Below are 20,215 nucleotides of genomic sequence, written 5' to 3' on the forward strand. Positions count from 1 at the left end.
CATCTAACGGGTATAGGGGTGAAGTTGCCTTAGATGCTGACCCTGGGTCAGTTTTTCCATTTACCCCACTAATGGTTAAGGTTAGGATTGGGGAGGGGAAGCTGATCCTAGATCTGTACCTAGGGGAAACCTCACCCTAGAGCTATCTAACAGTGGGTCACGCTTATCCCTTTTTCTAGACTATATCCTAGCCTGGTTAAACCAGACTGAATGCTGTGTTCACCATGAGGGGAGTGCTCAGTCTAGTTTTAATCAGGCTAAAAATGCTCGTCTTTGACTAATATGCAAATCGCTATTGGTGGCCATTTTGTCACGTTGGCTCCTGTCCTGTCGATGAAACGTTTGTAATAGAGAACCTCATCTCAGAATGACATGCCTCTTCCTGGTTTCTGTCGTTGATATTCATTTGTGGTGTATCTTCCATCCCCCATTCTGACTGTCTATCTTCATCTGGGGGTTAATAGTGCCCCTCTCCTCACAGCCTGTCTATCTTCATCTGGGGTTAATAGTGCCCCTCTCCTCACAGCCTGTCTATCTTCATCTGGGGTTAATAGTGCCCCTCTCCTATCACAGCCTTAAATGAAAAGCCTTAAGGCCAGTTTCCCAGACACAGATTAGAGCTGCAATGTGTAGCTTTTTGGGTGACCTGACCAAATTCACATAGATATGTTATAGATCTGTTATTTTCATTGAAAGCAAGTCTAAGAAGGTGGTAGATCTGTTATTTTTCTATGCTTCCTGTTTTATAGTTTTGTTTTTTGGGGTCTTTTACTTTGGGTTTTGTACACCAGCTTCAAATCAGCTGAAAATACAATGTTTTTGGTTATTGGACAATATATTTCACAGCAGTTTAGATGCTACAATGATTCTCTACACTATACATGCTTGCTTTCTCACAAGTTGAAATTCGAATTCAAGCAACCAGGAAATGGCGGTGCGATATCTGCACAGTGCATCTTTTACGCCTAGTCTTGGACTCCATGGAGATTCTCCATTCAGCATGATTTAGAATCCAGCACTAGGCTTAATCTGTGTCTGGGGAAACTGGTCCTAAAACTATTCCACCTATTCTAGAACTATCATTTGGAGTGCTTGCTGACTCCCATGGTCTATGATGTCACCCACCTGTTGCTCTGTTCCCAACTATTCCACCTATTCTAGAACTATCATTTGGAGTGCTTGCTGACTCCCATGGTCTATGATGTCACCCACCATGTCACTCTGAGTTCTACATCAGCCTGTTGCTCTGTCCCCATATATACAGGTCTGGAACTAAGCATTGTAACTCTGCCTAACAACACATTGGTACATACCAACGTCTGGCATTATTACAGTTCTATTTATTTCAGATGTCTATATGGCATGTTTAAAATGAAGAACCTGAGTTTTACTATTGTACATCCGTCCAAGATCACATATCACGATGTACAATTAGTTGTCCAGTCTGTTCGATAAAATGAAATAAAGATATTGTAAAATAAGTGCTGAAACTCTGTTTGTCCATCAGTCATGATGCAGCTTTATAAATCTCATGAGAAAGTGAACCTAAAGGTAATGCTTTCCTGACGTGTTGGTTTGAGAGGATAGAAGACCCATATTATAGGAGTTAGCCTCCCGCTGTGATTGGCTACAAACACACGACGCTGTCACTTTCCAGATGGACACACCCCCAACACACATACTGTACAGATCCGCCTAACACACGGGGACAATTGCAACCCAAAAATATATAAAGGGGAATGTCCAGAATACGGTTGTCGCAGTTATCAAATAAAATGTTATTGTAAACAGGCAATTGGCATTCTGTGTTTATGTTCAGTCTCGCTCTCTCTCTGGTTGCTGTAGGCTCCTCTTGCTGTCATGTTAAAATCTGTACCGTCTTCGGTGAAATTACTGGGGGTGGGGGGGGGTTACAAGCCGATGAGAGACGCAGTTAAAAGATTGATGCATAACCAGAGGAAGCGAGAGGGATAACAGACAAATGTCTTCTCCAGCAGGTGGCGCTGTTGCGTTTCGCTAACTAAGTGATTTTGTATAAAACCTTTGTATAAAGGTCAATAAGTGTCGAATTTGGTAAACAAATTTGAATTGATAATTTGCTACATGAGGTTTATTTGATCCAATATTTGTTTCGTATTGCTTAGGTTAAGTGTACGGATATAATTAGGAAAATTTGAGGAAAAAACACTATCAGAGTTGTCACGAGATGGCTATGCATATCCATGATCTAGTGAACAAGTGATCAACAACCAATGGCCGTGACGGATAGAAGGAGTCACTACAGGTGTGATCAAGCCTTACGTCAAAGTTGCCTGAAGCTGATTGGAAAATGCTATGACCCGACCAGTTATTCAGAACAACCTCCTCGGGGACTCAGTCTAATTTACATAAGGTTGGTTAACTTACCAGTGTTGACCCTAAACAAACACATTTACAAACTACTTGTTTAAAGTGTTATTGCAACCATGGTGTTATTTTTTTTTATTTTTTTTACAGAAGCTCATAAATCAATGAACCTGATAATGATCCACATCCTATGGGAAGAAAAGGAATGTGTGGTGTGCAGCAAAACAGCTATATCTTTTTTAATGGCCCATCCTGTTCTGATCGAATGAGATGGATGTAGAATCTAGGCGTTTCCCAGTAATGAAGGACAGAAAGCTGCAGCTGTGCACCTCACTGCCGACCACGACTGTATTGGGGAAGGACGTGGTGCAGGGAGCCTCGTGGTACAGGGAGCCTCGTGGTACAGGGAGCCTCGTGGTACAGGGAGCCTCGTGGTACAGGGAGCCTCGTGGTGCAGGGAGCCTCGTGGTGCAGCCGTTCTCACTCAGTGGAGGCAGGCACGAAGATAGGCCTCTCTTGGCATTGGTGAAGACTCCACTCAAGTTAGGGGTTAGAGGTTATATTTCATGGCAGCCTCTCCTATACCACTATTCCCAACATGTTATACACCAGAGGTTGTAAATAAAACCTCTAAAGGTTGGTCTGACTTGTATTGGTATGGTGGGGATCTGAAACCCATAGCCGAATAGATTCAGGTGAGCACTTCTCAGCATTTATATTCACGGAGAGCACTTTCCATTGAATAACAGGTCGTGTCCATTTCTTTATGGTAGTTGTGTTAATTATTGCTTTCTTCCGTGGAAACATAGAATGGATAACAATGGCAAATAAACCGAAAGCAAAATCAAGCAGGGATTTACGACTTTTTAACCCTGCTGAAACATGCAAACTACAAACATTTAACCAGTTAAAGATAATGAATACATGACCATGAAATACAAATATATTTTATTAAAAACAATTCATACAAAAGTGGCAAACAACGTTGAGTGTATGTATGTGTTACAGCGTGACGTAAAATCACTACTTTACGTACCCCAGGACATTGTGAAGCAGAATGACGCTCGTAGGTACCCCGTCTAACTGGGAGTGGGGACAGACAATTGTAAATGGTTTTAGACGGGGCTTTACTTTAATCAAAGTACAGTACAGATTCAAAGCTAAACACATGATGTTCTACTTCAGTCGTGCTTCTACAAAAACTACAGATATAACTTGGTGATCAATAAATCATGGGACTTATGTCAGTTGCTAGGTCTTAGCAGGTGAAGGATTCCGTGTCTAATGATTATGCCAGCTAGCTATGTCTCTATACAGAAGAATCGAGCTAACTTTACAAATAGCTTGCAAAACAACTTACCTTAGGTGCTTCTACACCTGCATTGCTTGCTGTTTGGGGTTTTAGGCTGGGTTTCTGTATAGCACTTTGAGGTATCAGCTGATGTAAGAAGGGCTTTAGAAATACATTTGATTTGAGCGTAATCGATTTCTGTAAATAACATCAGACTACAAAGTTAGAGTTGTAGAAAACTCTTAATAACAGTGATTTGGACAATAGCTTCCAAAAACGTATTCCAAAGAAGAAAATAGCTTGCTACCTAGCCAGAAAATAAAGACATTTTAATTTACCCGCCTTGACAGCTGGGTATTTATGTTGGATGTGCGCAATCAGGACGTGCGCAAGCAGATTCCGCACGTCATGTTTCGTAACAGGTTGTACCAGGAAAGTCACTGCAGGCAAGTGAGCGGACACTTCCAAAACGCGGTCAAGCCTAAACATCGTTCAGCCATCCGTTCTTCAGTTTCCTCCTGAATTTCTGTGCGCGAATACACAACACTTTACGGTATCGCCTGTTTTCTGGTAGGGAAACTTCTGTTATACTTGAAAAGATCGGAGAACATTTTTCTGAAGTTAGAGCACATTTTGTCATTTACTGTAAGGATATGAGTTCTCAAAGCAGCATGGAAGTTATGTGTAACGACCTAGCGATAGTCTACCCATTACCAAGGCAAAATAAGAAAAAGTGCGAGTAATCTATTTTGTATTGACGTGTTATTCAGAAGTAAATGTTCACAGTAAATGTGTTGCATTGAGTATGCTATACAGCCGCGAAATGATTTTAGATAGATGCGCTTGCTGAAAGAAATAACTGCTTTAGAAATTCGACATACTTCTAATTAATGTGCTTGCGGGAAATCTGACACGTATTTGTCATGTGCATGCTGAAAGCACATAAGTTATCAAAAGTTATCCAACTTTAGAATGTGCAGGTTCCTGTTTGATACTATTCATACTTGTTGTACTGCAACCAATATTAGCTTAAAACCCAATGCATTTCAATGGTCATCGACTTTCTAGATTCTAGATGGGTCATTCCACGAATAGAGTGCCTTTTGCTTTCCTTTGATATTTTACATAGGAATTGTGCACCAATATTGAATTTCAAAAACCTGTTACATTAATAAGTGCCTCTCTTAATAGAAACCACATGGAAAAATTAAATAAATTACTTTTATAATATGAATCAAGACTTTCTAAAATGCCCAAAATCTGCATTTGTACATGTCCCTTCTCATGTTTTTCTGACTTCTAGGAAGATTTACAGCCAACATTTTTAACAAGGGTCTAAATGGGTTCAGAACATAATAAATCGGGTGTTATTTTCAGAGCTGACTGAGGCCATGTCAGCGGTGTGGATCAGCTCCTCGCTACTGAGGTCCAGGGCAACTCACCTCAGACAGCTCAGTGTGTTCTCTAGAAGGGCTGTGTTACAACCTGTACAGAAGACACGGACACCTGGGAACCCAACCTGGTGCTGTAGGTAGGTCAGCTCTCTTGACATTGTCAGACATAAACAGACTGGCTGGATTATTTCTGTCATTTTGCAAGTTGTGTTTCCTTTCTAAAGCCCACCTCTGACCTTTGACATAGATTGTAGATGACATTTTGTCATTCAGACCTATAGAGCACACCACTAGTTGGGGTCAATCCCATTTCAATGTAGTCAATTACAGTTGCAGTGATCGCTATGATCCGTCAACTGTAGAGTGTGGACCTGATGGCCTGTATGTGTCTTGACTAGTATTCAGACTGAGGGTAATGTATTTCAATGCCTGCTGAGCCAAGCTCAGGTCACTGTCACTATAGAAACAATCCTTTTCAGAAACAGGTTTTTAAAATATGTTTTTACTTGGATTGTCCAGCCCAGTTTCTGCTTTGTCTTGACTGTAAGGAACGGGGTTCAGCATGGTTGTCTTGGCTGTAAGGAACAGGGTTCAGCGTGGTTGTCTTGGCTGTGAGGAACGGGACTCAGCGTGGTTGTCTTGGCTGTAAGGAACAGGGTTCAGCGTGGTTGTCTTGGCTCAGCGTGGTTGTCTTGGCTGTAAGGAACGGGGTTCAGCGTGGTTGTCTTGGCTGTAAGGAACAAGGTTCAGCGTGGTTGTCTTGGCTGTAAGGAACAAGGTTCAGTGTGGTTGTCTTGGCTGTAAGGAACAAGGTTCAGCGTGGTTGTCTTGGCTGTAAGGAACAGGGTTCAGCGTGGTTGTCTTGGCTGTAAGGAACAAGGTTCAGCGTGGTTGTCTTGGCTGTAAGGAACAGGGTTCAGCGTGGTTGTCTTGGCTGTAAGGAACGGGGCTCAGCGTGGTTGTCTTGGCTGTAAGGAACGGGGCTCAGCGTGGTTGTCTTGGCTGTAAGGAACGGGGTTCAGCGTGGTTGTCTTGGCTGTAAGGAACGGGGTTCAGCGTGGTTGTCTTGGCTGTAAGGAACAAGGTTCAGCGTGGTTGTCTTGGCTGTAAGGAACAAGGTTCAGCGTGGTTGTCTTAGCTGTAAGGAACAAGGTTCAGCGTGGTTGTCTTGGCCGTAAGGAACAAGGTTCAGCGTGGTTGTCTTGGCTGTAAGGAACGGGGTTCAGCGTGGTTGTCTTGGCTGTAAGGAACGGGGTTCAGCGTGGTTGTCTTGGCTGTAAGGAACGGGGCTCAGCGTGGTTGTCCTGGCTGTAAGGAACGGGGTTCAGCGTGGTTGTCTTGGCTGTAAGGAACGGGGCTCAGCGTGGTTGTCTTGGCTGTAAGGAACGGGGTTCAGCGTGGTTGTCTTGGCTGTAAGGAACGGGGCTCAGCGTGGTTGTCTTGGCTGTAAGGAACGGGGTTCAGCGTGGTTGTCTTGGCTGTAAGGAACGGGGCTCAGCGTGGTTGTCTTGGCTGTAAGGAACAAGGTTCAGCGTGGTTGTCTTGGCTGTAAGGAACAAGGTTCAGCGTGGTTGTCTTGGCTGTAAGGAACGGGGCTCAGCGTGGTTGTCTTGGCTGTAAGGAACAAGGTTCAGCGTGGTTGTCTTGGCTGTAAGGAACGAGGTTCAGCGTGGTTGTCTTGTCTGTAAGGAACGGGGCTCAGCGTGGTTGTCTTGGCTGTAAGGAACAAGGTTCAGCGTGGTTGTCTTGGCTGTAAGGAACGGGGCTCAGCGTGGTTGTCTTGGCTGTAAGGAACGGGGTTCAGCGTGGTTGTCTTGGCTCAGCGTGGTTGTCTTGGCTGTAAGGAACAAGGTTCAGCGTGGTTGTCTTGGCTGTAAGGAACGGGGCTCAGCGTGGTTGTCTTGGCTGTAAGGACCGGGGTTCAGCGTGGTTGTCTTGGCTGTAAGGAACAAGGTTCAGCGTGGTTGTCTTGGCTGTAAGGAACGGGGTTCAGCGTGGTTGTCTTGGCTCAGCGTGGTTGTCTTGGCTGTAAGGAACAAGGTTCAGCGTGGTTGTCTTGGCTGTAAGGAACGGGGCTCAGCGTGGTTGTCTTGGCTGTAAGGAACGGGGTTCAGCGTGGTTGTCTTGGCTGTAAGGAACGGGGCTCAGCGTGGTTGTCTTGGCTGTAAGGAACGGGGCTCAGCGTGGTTGTCTTGGCCGTAAGGAACAAGGTTCAGCGTGGTTGTCTTGGCTGTAAGGAACGGGGTTCAGCGTGGTTGTCTTGGCTGTAAGGAACAGGGCTCAGCGTGGTTGTCTTGGCTGTAAGGAACAGGGTTCAGCGTGGTTGTCTTGGCTGTAAGGAACGGGGCTCAGCGTGGTTGTCTTGGCCGTAAGGAACGGGGCTCAGCGTGGTTGTCTTGGCTGTAAGGAACGGGGTTCAGCGTGGTTGTCTTGGCTGTAAGGAACAGGGCTCAGCGTGGTTGTCTTGGCTGTAAGGAACGGGGTTCAGCGTGGTTGTCTTGGCTGTAAGGAACAGGGCTCAGCGTGGTTGTCTTGGCTGTAAGGAACGGGGTTCAGCGTGGTTGTCTTGGCTGTAAGGAACGGGGCTCGGCGTGGTTGTCTTGGCTCAGCGTGGTTGTCTTGGCTGTAAGGAACGGGGCTCAGCGTGGTTGTCTTGGCTGTAAGGAACAAGGTTCAGCGTGGTTGTCTTGGCTGTAAGGAACGGGGCTCAGCGTGGTTGTCTTGGCTGTAAGGAACGGGGTTCAGCGTGGTTGTCTTGGCTGTAAGGAACGGGGTTCAGCGTGGTTATCTTGGCTGTAAGGAACGGGGCTCAGCGTGGTTGTCTTGGCTGTAAGGAACAAGGTTCAGCGTGGTTGTCTTGGCACTGAACATGTTTGTCACGTATCCGTTATCTCTGGTTTCCCCTCTGAAAGACTTCACGTGTCCTGTGACCTGATGGGAGAATAGTGAGTGAGTTGGGCCGTATCTGTGCTGTTTCCCCAACGGCTCCTAAGAGAACAGTGGAGAGGGGAGAGAACAGTGGAGAGGGGTCCACTATGAAACCACAGTCAGGGAACACAACAGGAGGTTGGGTCTGAGATGAAGGGGGATTCCATCCAGAACCTTCTTCTGTTTCAAAAGAGATTACTGTCATGGCTAAACACCCTCACAGTCAACTCTACAGTCTGTAAACCAAACCGATCCCTTTGTTTCTTCTCCCTCTCTGTGTACCAACCCATTCCTCTGTGTCTGGGCGGCAGGTAGTCTAGTGGTTAAGAGCAATGGGCCAGTAAGCAAAAGGTCTCTGGTTTGAATCCCAGAGCCGACTAGGTGATACATCTATCCATGTGCTCCTGAGCAAGGCATTTAGCCCTAATTGTTCCTGTGGGCCTCTCTGGATAAGAGTGTCTGCTAAATGACTATAATGTAAATATCTACTCCCTCTCTCTGTTCCAACCCTTCTCTCTCTGTTCCAACCCTTCTCTCTCTGTTCCAACCCTTCTCTCTCTGTTCCAACCCTTCTCTCTCTGTTCCAACCCATGTCTCTCTGTTCCAACCCCGTGTCTCTCTGTTCCAACCCCGTGTCTCTCTGTTCCAACCCCGTGTCTCTCTGTTCCAACCCCGTGTCTCTCTGTTCCAACCCGTGTCTCTCTGTTCCAACCCGTGTCTCTCTGTTCCAACCCGTGTCTCTCTGTTCCAACCCGTGTCTCTCTGTTCCAACCCGTGTCTCTCTGTTCCAACCCCGTGTCTCTCTGTTCCAACCCCGTGTCTCTCTGTTCCAACCCCGTGTCTCTCTGTTCCAACCCCGTGTCTCTCTGTTCCAACCCCGTGTCTCTCTGTTCCAACCCTGTGTCTCTCTGTTCCAACCCTGTGTCTCTCTGTTCCAACCCTGTGTCTCTCTGTTCCAACCCTGTGTCTCTCTGTTCCAACCCTGTGTCTCTCTGTTCCAACCCTGTGTCTCTCTGTTCCAACCCTGTGTCTCTCTGTTCCAACCCATGTCTCTCTGTTCCAACCCATGTCTCTCTGTGTTTATTCCCTCTTTGTCTCTCTCTGTATCAGACTTTGGTCAACTACAGTACATATGTCAAATACTTGGTTGTGTTTACTGTAGTTTGCCTGGTACAATGGAACCAATTAAATAGTCCTCTATGTCCAAACTCCAAAGTGTTATCAAGTACACCTAAAAACAGCTTCCAAGTATTTCCCTCATGTATGTGACCCAGGTCTACTCTGTCTACTGTTCATGTCTGTCCCTCAACAGATCCCTCCATGTGGACAGTCCCCCCCTGGTCCCAGGGCAGAGCTTCAGCTACGTCCATGGGGCCTCCTCAGTGTCCCTGCTGGGCCAGACAGTGGGTCAGAGTTTGCAGGCGGCAGCTGACCGCTGGCCCCACAGAGAGGCCCTGGTGTTCCTGCAGGATGGAGTCCGTAAGACCTTCTCCCAGTTTCAGGAGGACGTAGGTCTTTCATCCACCCTCTCTTCTAATATATTTCATCATATCTAGAGATCATTGTTAGGCCGTTACCTTTGTACCCACTCAAAGCACATTCAGCAGGACTATCTGTCAGTGCATCTGATTGGTGGTTTACCAAATAGTAACATAACTATTGTGTCAGTATCCATGGTGAAACACCCTGAGGCCTGCTAACTAGGACATCCATGGTGTAACACCGTGAGGCCTGCTAACTAGGACATCCGTGGTGTAACACCCTGAGGCCTGCTAACTAGGACATCCATGGTGTAACACCCTGAGGCCTGCTAACTAGGACATCCATGGTGAAACACCCTGAGGCCTGCTAACTAGGACATCCATGGTGTAACACCCTGAGGCCTGCTAACTAGAACATCCATGGTGTAACACCGTGAGGCCTGCTAACTAGGACATCCATGGTGTAACACCCTGAGGCCTGCTAACTAGAACATCCATGGTGTAACACCCTGAGGCCTGCTAACTACGGCATCCATGGTGTAACACCCTGAGGCCTGCTAACTAGGACATCCATGGTGTAACACCCTGAGGCCTGCTAACTAGGACATCCATGGTGTAACACCCTGAAGCCTGCTAACTAGGACATCCATGGTGAAACACCCTGAGGCCTGCTAACTAGGACATCCATGGTGTAACACCCTGAGGCCTGCTAACTAGGACATCCATGGTGTAACACCCTGAGGCCTGCTAACTAGGACATCCATGGTGAAACACCCTGAGGCCTGCTAACTAGGACATCCATGGTGTAACACCCCGAGGCCTGCTAACTAGGACATCCATGGTGTAACACCCTGAGGCCTGCTAACTAGGACATCCATGGTGTAACACCCCGAGGCCTGCTAACTAGGACATCCATGGTGTAACACCCTGAGGCCTGCTAACTAGGACATCCATGGTGTAACACCCTGAGGCCTGCTAACTAGGACATCCATGGTGTAACACCCTGAGGCCTGCTAACTAGGACATCCATGGTGAAACACCCTGAGGCCTGCTAACTAGGACATCCATGGTGTAACACGCTGAGGCCTGCTAACTAGGACATCCATGGTGTAACACCCTGAGGCCTGCTAACTAGGACATCCATGGTGTAACACCCTGAGGCCTGCTAACTAGGACATCCATGGTGTAACACCCTGAGGCCTGCTAACTAGGACATCCATGGTGTAACACCGTGAGGCCTGCTAACTAGGACATCCATGGTGTAACACCGTGAGGCCTGCTAACTAGGACATCCATGGTGTAACACCCTGAGGCCTGCTAACTAGGACATCCATGGTGTAACACCCTGAGGCCTGCTAACTAGGACATCCATGGTGTAACACCCTGAGGCCTGCTAACTAGGACATCCATGGTGAAACACCCTGAGGCCTGCTAACTAGGACATCCATGGTGTAACACCCTGAGGCCTGCTAACTAGGACATCCATGGTGTAACACCGTGAGACCTGCTAACTAGGACATCCATGGTGTAACACCCTGAGGCCTGCTAACTAGGACATCCATGGTGTAACACCCTGAGGCCTGCTAACTAGGACATCCATGGTGTAACACCCTGAGGCCTGCTAACTAGGACATCCATGGTGTAACACCGTGAGGCCTGCTAACTAGGACATCCATGGTGTAACACCCTGAGGCCTGCTAACTAGGACTTCCATGGTGAAACACCCTGAGGCCTGCTAACTAGGACATCCATGGTGTAACACCCTGAGGCCTGCTAACTAGGACATCCATGGTGTAACACCCTGAGGCCTGCTAACTAGGACTTCCATGGTGAAACACCCTGAGGCCTGCTAACTAGGACATCCATGGTGTAACACCCTGAGGCCTGCTAACTAGGACATCCATGGTGAAACAACAGAGGCATATAAACAGCTTTGTAATAATATATTCCATTACATTTATACACATACTCATAAACACAAACTGCAGAATGCCTTTACATATCGGGATATCATCCTGTATATTACTTCCTGGGTCATGCTCTCCCTCCTCCCCAGGTTGACCAGGCCGCTGCAGGTCTCCTGGCCCTGGGTCTGAAAAGAGGGGACAGACTAGGAGTCTGGGGGCCCAACACATACCACTGGATCCTGTTTCAGTTCGCCACAGCCAAGGCTGGCATCATACTGGTGAAGATGAGCTATTATATTAGATTCTAAAATGAACATGTATTATCTGTTAGGATCTATTGGTCCTAATATTAAAGTATTGTTCTAATCTCTACAGGTGTCGATAAACCCAGCCTATCAGCTGAAGGAGCTGGAGTTCACCCTGGGGAAGGTTTGTTCTTATCCAGAACCGCGTTGTTTTACACTTCCTGGATTGACTGAATGAATAGCTGAACTGATCCTGACCCTGGTGCTGTCTGTGTCCTTCCCAGTTTAAGACCCAGAGGTTCTGTTATCTCTGTCTCTGTAGGTGCAGTGTAAAGCTGTGGTGTGTCCCACCCAGTTTAAGACCCAGAGGTTCTGTGACACGCTGAGACAGATCTGCCCAGAGATGGACACAGCAGAGTCAGGGGTCTTTAGGAGCTCCAGGTATGTTAATATTGTACTACTGCATCATGACTGAGTTAACAGACATATTGTATTACTGCATCATGACTGAGTTAACAGACATATTGTACTACTGCATCATGACTGAGTCAACAGACAGGTGTGTTAATATTGTACTACTGCACCATGAAGTAAACAAGTACCTAGCAGGATAGCTAACATAGATATAGAACCCTGAACAGGGTGGCTAACATATTTATAGCCATAGTAGAGATCCCATTAAATTACTAGAAGGGCTATGTCATAAACCCTCAAAGTTCCTGAATGGTATGATAATGGCAGCCATTTTGGTCAGGGACAAATCCAAACCAGCCTAATTGAAAGGAAAGGAAGTAGAGACATAGGTGATGCACTTCCTGCTTTTACTGATGCAGGAGCATAAAAGTAAGGCATGTGATACTGTATATCAGAAATGATGTATTAGATTTATTGGCTAATGTGAAACACAGTAGAAGGGAACACAGGAACTCTGCTGGATCGACTCTGAATAAGAAATATTACCACCAGTGGATGTCTATTTACCTGTAAATGGAACCTCAGTATCTGTGTATGGTGATGGTGACAGACAGGGACAGTAGAGGACCTAATGAAGGCTGTTACTGTAATGTTACTATCATTGTGTTGCTGTAATGTTACTGCAATGTAGTGGTCATTGTGTTACTGTAATGTTACTGTAATGTAGCGGTTATTGTGTTACTGTAATGTAATGGTCATTGTGTTACTGTAATGTAAAGCTCATTGTGTTACTGTAATGTAACTGTCATTGTGTTACTGTAATGTAACTGTCATTGTGTTACTGTAATGTAACTGTCATTGTGCTACTGTAATGTAGCGGTCATTGTGTTACTGTAATGTAACTGTCATTGTGTTACTGTAATGTAACTGTCATTGTGTTACTGTAATGTAACTGTAATGTAACGGTCATTGTGTTACTGTAATGTTACTGTAATGTAACGGTCATTGTGTTACTGTAATGTTACTGTAATGTAACGGACATTGTGTTACTGTAATGTTACTGTAATGTAACTGTCATTGTGTTACTGTAATGTTACTGTAATGTAATGGTCATTGTGTTACTGTAATGTAATGGTCATTGTGTTACTGTAATGTTACTGTAATGTAAAGGTCATTGTATTACTGTAATGTTAACCTACTGTGTTCCTCCTGCCAGACTACCTGACCTGCGTATGGTGATTGTGACAGACAGCAGACAGACAGGGACTGTACATGTAGAGGATGTGATGCGGGCTGGAAGCAGACAGCACCACCAGGAGCTGCAGGACCTGCAGACCAAACTGTCCTTTGACGACCCCATCAACATACAGTTCACATCCGTAGGTCTCCTGTTGAAAGAAGAATACTTTACGGCTGATTTCCTGAACACAGATTACCCTGTCTAGGACACAGATTACCCTGTCTAGGACACAGATTACCCTGTCTAGGACACAGATTACCCTGTCTAGGACACAGATTACCCTGTCTAGGACACAGATTACCCTGTCTAGGACACAGATTACCCTGTCTAGGACACAGATTACCCTGTCTAGGACACAGATTACCCTGTCTAGGACACAGATTACCCTGTCTAGGACACAGATTACCCTGTCTAGGACACAGATTACCCTGTCTAGGACACAGATTACCCCGTCTAGGACGCAGATTACCCCGTCTAGGACGCAGATTACCCCGTCTAGGACACAGATTACCCTGTCTAGGACACACGGTCCGCTAACGGAATCCCCCCCAACAGTATTAGTCTGTCTGATGTCTACTGTTCTCTAGGGAACAACAGGAAATCCTAAAGGTGCCACCCTCTCCCACCACAACATCGTCAACAACGCTTATTTTGTGGGTCTTCGTCTGGGATTCAACTGGAAGGTCAGTGGAGACATGAGACTATTATCATCTCTCTGTCTCTCTGTCTCTGTGTTTCTCTCTCTCTCTACTTTTCTCATGTAACCTCTACTCTTGTTGCTTCCCCCTCAGCCTATAAGAGCGTGTGTTCCTGTTCCCCTGTACCACTGCATGGGCTCAGTGTTAGGAGCGATGTGTTTGGCACTGCATGGCATCACCCTGGTCTTCCCCTCTGCTGGGTACGACAGCCGTGCCAACCTGGAGGCCATTCAGAATGAAAGGTAGTAAAGTTTAGGAACCTCTTCCTTAAGTGACTTACACATCTTGGAGACTTACAATAGAGATATTTCATGTCAGTGTGTTGTAATAAGAATAATATAAATAGCTGCCACTGAGCACATTGAGAATGAACCTCTATAATACACTAAATACATCTCTATATGTTCTCTGTTTCAGGTGTAATTTCCTCTATGGAACTCCTACCATGTACATTGACATGCTTGGACAGCCTGACCTACACAGCTATGACCTGTCATCAGTTGAATCTGGTGAGAGATTTGTGATTTGCTTGTGTAGACTGTTGTTTGATGGCTGGAAATACATGAAAATAAACTGGATTACTGTGGTAAAGTTTAAACTGAAAGGGGTCATTTGCAGTTGCTACATCAATTTTTGGGATTTATATATTAAATTAATGTACCCATTGATTCTTGAAGATTATAACATACAAATACCTCTTGAGTTTAACTTCAGCTGTCGCACCAAAATATGAGCCTGTTTTACTCCAATGTTTGTAAACATTGTAAACGTTAGTCTGGAGCCCTGTTTTAACCTCTTTTGAGGCTCTTGACTAACACTTTCAGTCGGGGTCTCTGGCTCCGCTACGGTTTTCAGTCGGTCTCTGGTGCCGCTATGGTTTTCAGTCTGGGTCTCTGGCTCCGCTACGGTTTTCAGTCGGGGTCTCTGGCGCCGCTACGGTTTTCAATTGGTGGCACCAGTTCATGATTTGGTTGCACCAATATCTTGTCCCTCAATAGAAACATTTTATAATCTTGTTATAAAGTCATTCACTGTGGTTTACAGAGATGGTATGATTAAATAAATACATTTTTCAATCAAACATGTCCAAGCAGTAATGCATGGATCAGGTCATTTTCATCTACAACTTTAACTATTCGCTAAGTACTGTTGCAACCTCAGACAACATTTTCCAGAGAAGCCCAATTCCCAATTCAACCAATAGCAAAATCCTCTGACAATGGTTTCAAAATAATACACAATTATGCCGCAGTCATCCCCCTCTTCAAAGGGGGAGACACCCTGGACCCAAACTGTTACAGACCTATATCCATCCTGCCCTGCCTATCTAAGGTCTTCGAAAGCCAAGTCAACAAACAGGTCACTGACCATCTCGAATCCCACCGTACCTTCTCCGCTGTGCAATCTGGTTTCTGAGCCGGTCACGTGTGCACCTCAGCCACGCTCAAGGTACTAAACGATATCATAACCGCCATCGATAAAAGGCAGTACTGTGCAGCCGTCTTCATCGACCTTGCCAAGGCTTTCGACTCTGTCAATCACCATATTCTTATCGGCAGACTCAGTAGCCTCAGTTTTTCTGATGACTGCCTTGCCTGGTTCACCAACTACTTTGCAGACAGAGTTCAGTGTGTCAAATCGGAGGGCATGCTGTCCGGTCCTCTGGCAGTCTCTATGGGGGTGCCACAGGGTTCAATTCTTGGGCCGACTCTTTTCTCTGTATATATCAATGATGTTGCTCTTGCTGCGGGCGATTCCCTGATCCACCTCTACGCAGACGACACCATTCTGTATACTTCCGGCCCGTCCTTGGACACTGTGCTATCTAACCTCCAAACGAGCTTCAATGCCATACAACACTCCTTCCGTGGCCTCCAACTGCTCTTAAACGCTAGTAAAACCAAATGCATGCTTTTCAACCGTTCGCTGCCTGCACCCGCACGCCCGACTAGCATCACCACCCTGGATGGTTCCGACCTTGAATATGTGGACATCTATAAGTACCTAGGTGTCTGGCTAGACTGTAAACTCTCCTTCCAGACTCATATCAAACATCTCCAATCGAAAATCAAATCTAGAGTCGGCTTTCTATTCCGCAACAAAGCCTCCTTCACTCACGCCGCCAAACTTACCCTAGTAAAACTGACTATCCTACCGATCCTCGACTTCGGCGATGTCATCTACAAAATAGCTTCCAACACTCTACTCAGCAAACTGGATGCAGTTTATCACAGTGCCATCCATTTTGTCACTAAAGCACCTTATACCACCCACCACTGTGACCTGTATGCTCTAGTCGGCTGGCTCTCGCTACATATTCGTCGCCAGACCCACTGGCTCCAGGTCATCTACAAGTCCATGCTAGGTAAAGCTCCGCCTTATCTCAGTTCACTGGTCACGATGGCAACACCCACAGGTGTATCTTACTGAACATCCCTAAAGCCAACACCTCATTTGGCCGCCTTTCGTTCCAGTTCTCTGCTGCCTGTGACTGGAACGAATTGCAAAAATCGCTGAAGTTGGAGACTTTTTTTTTCTCCCTCACCAACTTCAAACATCTGCTATCTGAGCAGCTAACCGATCGCTGCAGCTGTACATAGTCTATCGGTAAATAGCCCACCCAATTTTACCTACCTCATCCCCATACTGTTTTTATTTATTTACTTTTCTGCTCTTTTGCACACCAATATCTCTACCTGCACATGACCATCTGATCATTTATCACTCCAGTGTTAATCTGCAAAATTGTAATTATTCGCCTACCTCCTCATGCCTTTTGCACACAATGTATATAGACTCTTTGTTTTCTACTGTGTTATTGACTTGTTAATTGTTTACTCCATGTGTAACTCTCTGTGTTGCTGTCTGTTCACACTGCTATGCTTTATCTTGGCCAGGTCGCAGTTGCAAATGAGAACTTGTTCTCAACTAGCGTACCTGGTTAAATAAAGGTGAAATAAATAATAAAATAAAGACTAACTACCAATTGGAGACCACGGAATTGGGGAGAAAAAGAGGTCAAAAAAATATATAATAATTTGGAAATGGAAATGTCAGATTTGTTTTGCTCAATAGAGATCATGTTTGTGTGCACTAACTCAAAACACATTAGCTAGATCGCTAACTGAATATTGCTGATGGTTAGCTGTGTAATTGATTAATTGCAGTAAATTGAATGCCCTAAAAACAATCCAGTGATAGTCTACTAGGACTCAGCACCAACGTGTATCTCACGCTCTCTGCTTCTCAAAGACAGAACAGAAATGTCGTTTTTTAAAACAGTGCCTGTCGCTCAATATTGAGAGTTGAGAAATAGTGATCATACCCCTAGAAAGCTGAGACCCTTCCCCTCTTCAACTAACATCAACATGTTTTCAAAACCACAACTGCATTTTGAAAGAAAGGATTTTTCTGTTCCACTAAATAGATATTTGGAAGGAGAGGGCGTGGCTGGCTCATCACAGCAGCTGGCCCCGGTGAAATGGACACTTCCATGGCAGGACTCAATTCACTTTACTTTAGGCGTACTGCTTGACCAAATCATGATTTTATCCAAAACAATAAGAAGTTTTGAGTGAGGTGACCAGCAGTTTTTCTCCATCCACAGCCAAGTCAAAGGGTCGCAAACTGCAACTAAATGGTCTCTGTCTGGTGCCCTCCTAAAACAATCATTTGTATATTATGGATTGTCGGTCCTTTCATCCATAGCTCTATGAATGTGAGAGTGGTTACATGTCTCTGCCCCATCCCTCAGATTTTTACCAAAACAGTGGCGGGGTGTCAATTTTGTTTTATTTTTCAACTGCAGATTGCCCCTTTTAATAGTAATAAAGTGTATTGGTAATACAGTTATATAGTATTTGTGAAGGGTGGTGGTTGATTAATATGCTGTATAAAGCAGTAGTATAGTATTTGTGCCCCGGTAGGATGGTGGTTCTGATTTCTGTTGTGTTCCAGGGTTTACGGGTGGGTCTCTTTGTCCTCCTGAAGTCATGAGGAAACTCAGAACTGATATGAATGTCAAGGATATGATAGTAAGTCCTTCCCATCTTTTTCTCTGTCTGTGTGTGTATAATATACTTTATAATCTGTATGGGGTAACACAACGCTCCCTTGGTAACATCAGATAGGCTATGGGACCACAGAGAACAGCCCTGTAACATTCCTTGGTTTCCTGCGAGACAACGAGGAACTGAAGAACGAGACGGTGGGATGTATCCTGAACCACACTGAGGTATCAAACCTGTGTGTGTGTGTGTGTGTGTGTGTGTGTGTGTGTGAGAGGAGAGAGAGACAGAGAAGCGATAGTCATGTGTCTAATGTCAGGGTCCTAATTCATCTACATTCAGTATGGTTAACGTTTATATTCCTCCTTCTTTAAAACACATGAAATCCTACCTGTGTTCTCCTGGCCAGGCGAAGGTGGTGGATGTGTCCTCTGGAGAGGTGGTTCCTCTGGGGGATCCAGGAGAGCTGCTGATCAGAGCTTACTCTGTTATGCTGGAGTACTGGGACGACCCAGAGAAGACCAGTGAGGCTATCGCCAAAGACCGCTGGTACAGAACCGGGTAAGAAATGAGATGGAGAGAAAAGAGATGGAGGGAGCGAGCGAGAGATAAAGACACACAGAGAAACAAACAGAGACCCAGACAGCAACAGATGAAAAGTGAGCGCGAGCATCAACTGTGAATGTCTCCACAGTGACATAGCCAGTCTGGACAGGTTTGGGTACTGCCGTATAGTGGGACGTATAAAGGACATGATTATACGTGGAGGAGAGAACATCTACCCTGCTGAGATAGAGAAGTTCCTTCACACCCATCCCAATGTACAGGAGGCCCAGGTGAGAACCACACCCATCCCAACGTACAGGAGGCCCAGGTGAGAACCATCCCAACGTACAGCAGGCCCAGGACTCAGCACCACTAGAGGGCATCCGAGAATAGAACAGCACCACAGTAACACCATACAACCAAGTTACACAAATCTATCCAGGAAATGTTAGTACCAGAACCTTTCATTTCCTGTCTTCATTTCTCAATACTCATATCACCATATGATATCCATACACAGATGTCAACAGTAGGTATGGTTGGATCAGTTTTCTGATTCCAGTGTATCCAGGTGATTAAATTCTCTCCCTGTCCTGTCCACCTCTCTTTCTCCCCAGGTGATTATATTCTCTCCCTGTCCTGTCCACCTCTCTTTCTCCCCAGGTGAGAACCATCCCAACGTACAGGAGGCCCAGGTGTTTATTTTCTCTCCCTGTCCTGTCCACCTCTCTTTCTCCCCAGGTGATTGGCGTGAGAGATGAGAGGTTGGGGGAACAGGTGTGTGCCTGTATCAGACTGAAGGAGGGACTGGACTGTAGCAGAGAGGAGATCAGAGACTTCTGCAAGGGACAGGTGACACAGAGACAGGAAGTGACATGACCTGTGATTCGATCATTGTCAGGTTTAGAACTTCTGTTATATACTATGTTATAGTGTGTTTATAGCTACAGGCATCTGCTTCTACTGTTCTAGATTTCTCACTTCAAGATCCCCCACTATGTGGTGTTTGTGGACAGCTATCCACTGACTGCCTCTGGAAAGGTAGGATGGCTTCATGACAGCGTATTTTCTCTGTCTTCATTCAGATCAGCAGCGGAACCAATGTTCTGTATCATGAAATTCATAATCAGAGTAATTATACCAGAACAGACGACTGTGGTGATCACCTCTGTGTTTGTCCTTTCCTAGATCCAGAAGAATAAACTGAGGGAGGAGATGGAGAAGAAGCTGGGTCTGTGATGGACAGAGGGACCTAGACAGACTGGGCTAATAGCAACCCACATTGAGCACCGGTTACACCCGAGGTGATCTCTTGTTTCAACCATCAATACGCACAAAGATCATCCACACAGTGAATCTGAATTACAACCACTGACATTTAGTTGTGGCTGCTGCCACCATTTTCAGTTTTTACTATTTTGTCCTCTGGTGGGTAATATCTTTATATTAAACTGCTATTTCAGCAGATGAATCACTTAACTATTTGACAATCATTTTGTTCAAATGAAATGAGGCATTTCCTTGTTTACCACAGAGAATCTACTGTGGCAATTGACCCTCCACATGTTATGAATGGAAAGGTCATGTTGGTGTACTTACTTGTATTTCCAATGTATGTAATCCATTAATGAGTAATCCATCCATTAATGAGTAATCCATCCATTAATGAGTAATCCATCCATTAATGAGTAATCCATCCATTAATGAGTAATCCATCC

The 20,215-nt window shown here is 45.4% G+C and overlaps 2 protein-coding genes and 1 long non-coding RNA gene across 7 annotated transcripts in view; 2 read left to right on the forward strand and 1 right to left on the reverse strand.

Moving 5' to 3' along the window:
• Window positions 1–20,215, forward strand: part of LOC110485296 (NLR family CARD domain-containing protein 3-like) — a 373,592-nt gene that overhangs the window by 177,171 nt on the left and 176,206 nt on the right. The gene's annotated exons all lie outside the window — the stretch shown is intronic.
• On the reverse strand, window positions 81–1,689 carry LOC118938477. Its single transcript, XR_005035744.1, has 2 exons — window positions 1,153–1,689; window positions 81–1,065 (listed from the first exon to the last, which is right to left on the reverse strand). It is a non-coding gene; the product is annotated as an uncharacterized LOC118938477 (long non-coding RNA).
• On the forward strand, window positions 2,839–19,976 carry LOC110485294 (medium-chain acyl-CoA ligase ACSF2, mitochondrial-like). 5 transcript variants are annotated; one of them, XM_036942499.1, is made up of 17 exons: window positions 2,839–3,041; window positions 5,015–5,168; window positions 9,272–9,467; window positions 11,497–11,625; window positions 11,723–11,776; window positions 11,915–12,033; window positions 13,223–13,385; window positions 13,834–13,929; window positions 14,038–14,186; window positions 14,362–14,453; window positions 17,902–17,978; window positions 18,071–18,178; window positions 18,361–18,512; window positions 18,646–18,787; window positions 19,239–19,349; window positions 19,470–19,538; window positions 19,686–19,976. In XM_036942499.1, exons 2-17 carry the CDS (start codon window positions 5,029–5,031, stop codon window positions 19,734–19,736), a joined length of 1,848 nt encoding a protein of 615 aa, XP_036798394.1. In that variant the 5' UTR covers window positions 2,839–3,041; window positions 5,015–5,028; the 3' UTR covers window positions 19,737–19,976. The 5 variants fall into 5 exon arrangements, 4 of the variants coding, with proteins under 4 accessions (XP_036798394.1, XP_036798392.1, XP_036798393.1 ...); XM_036942497.1 differs by lacking the exon at window positions 2,839–3,041 and adding an exon at window positions 4,050–4,207; XM_036942498.1 differs by lacking the exon at window positions 2,839–3,041 and adding an exon at window positions 4,198–4,282.

Source organism: Oncorhynchus mykiss, chromosome 13 (assembly GCF_013265735.2).
Source record: "Oncorhynchus mykiss isolate Arlee chromosome 13, USDA_OmykA_1.1, whole genome shotgun sequence".
NCBI classification, from domain to species: domain Eukaryota; kingdom Metazoa; phylum Chordata; class Actinopteri; order Salmoniformes; family Salmonidae; genus Oncorhynchus; species Oncorhynchus mykiss.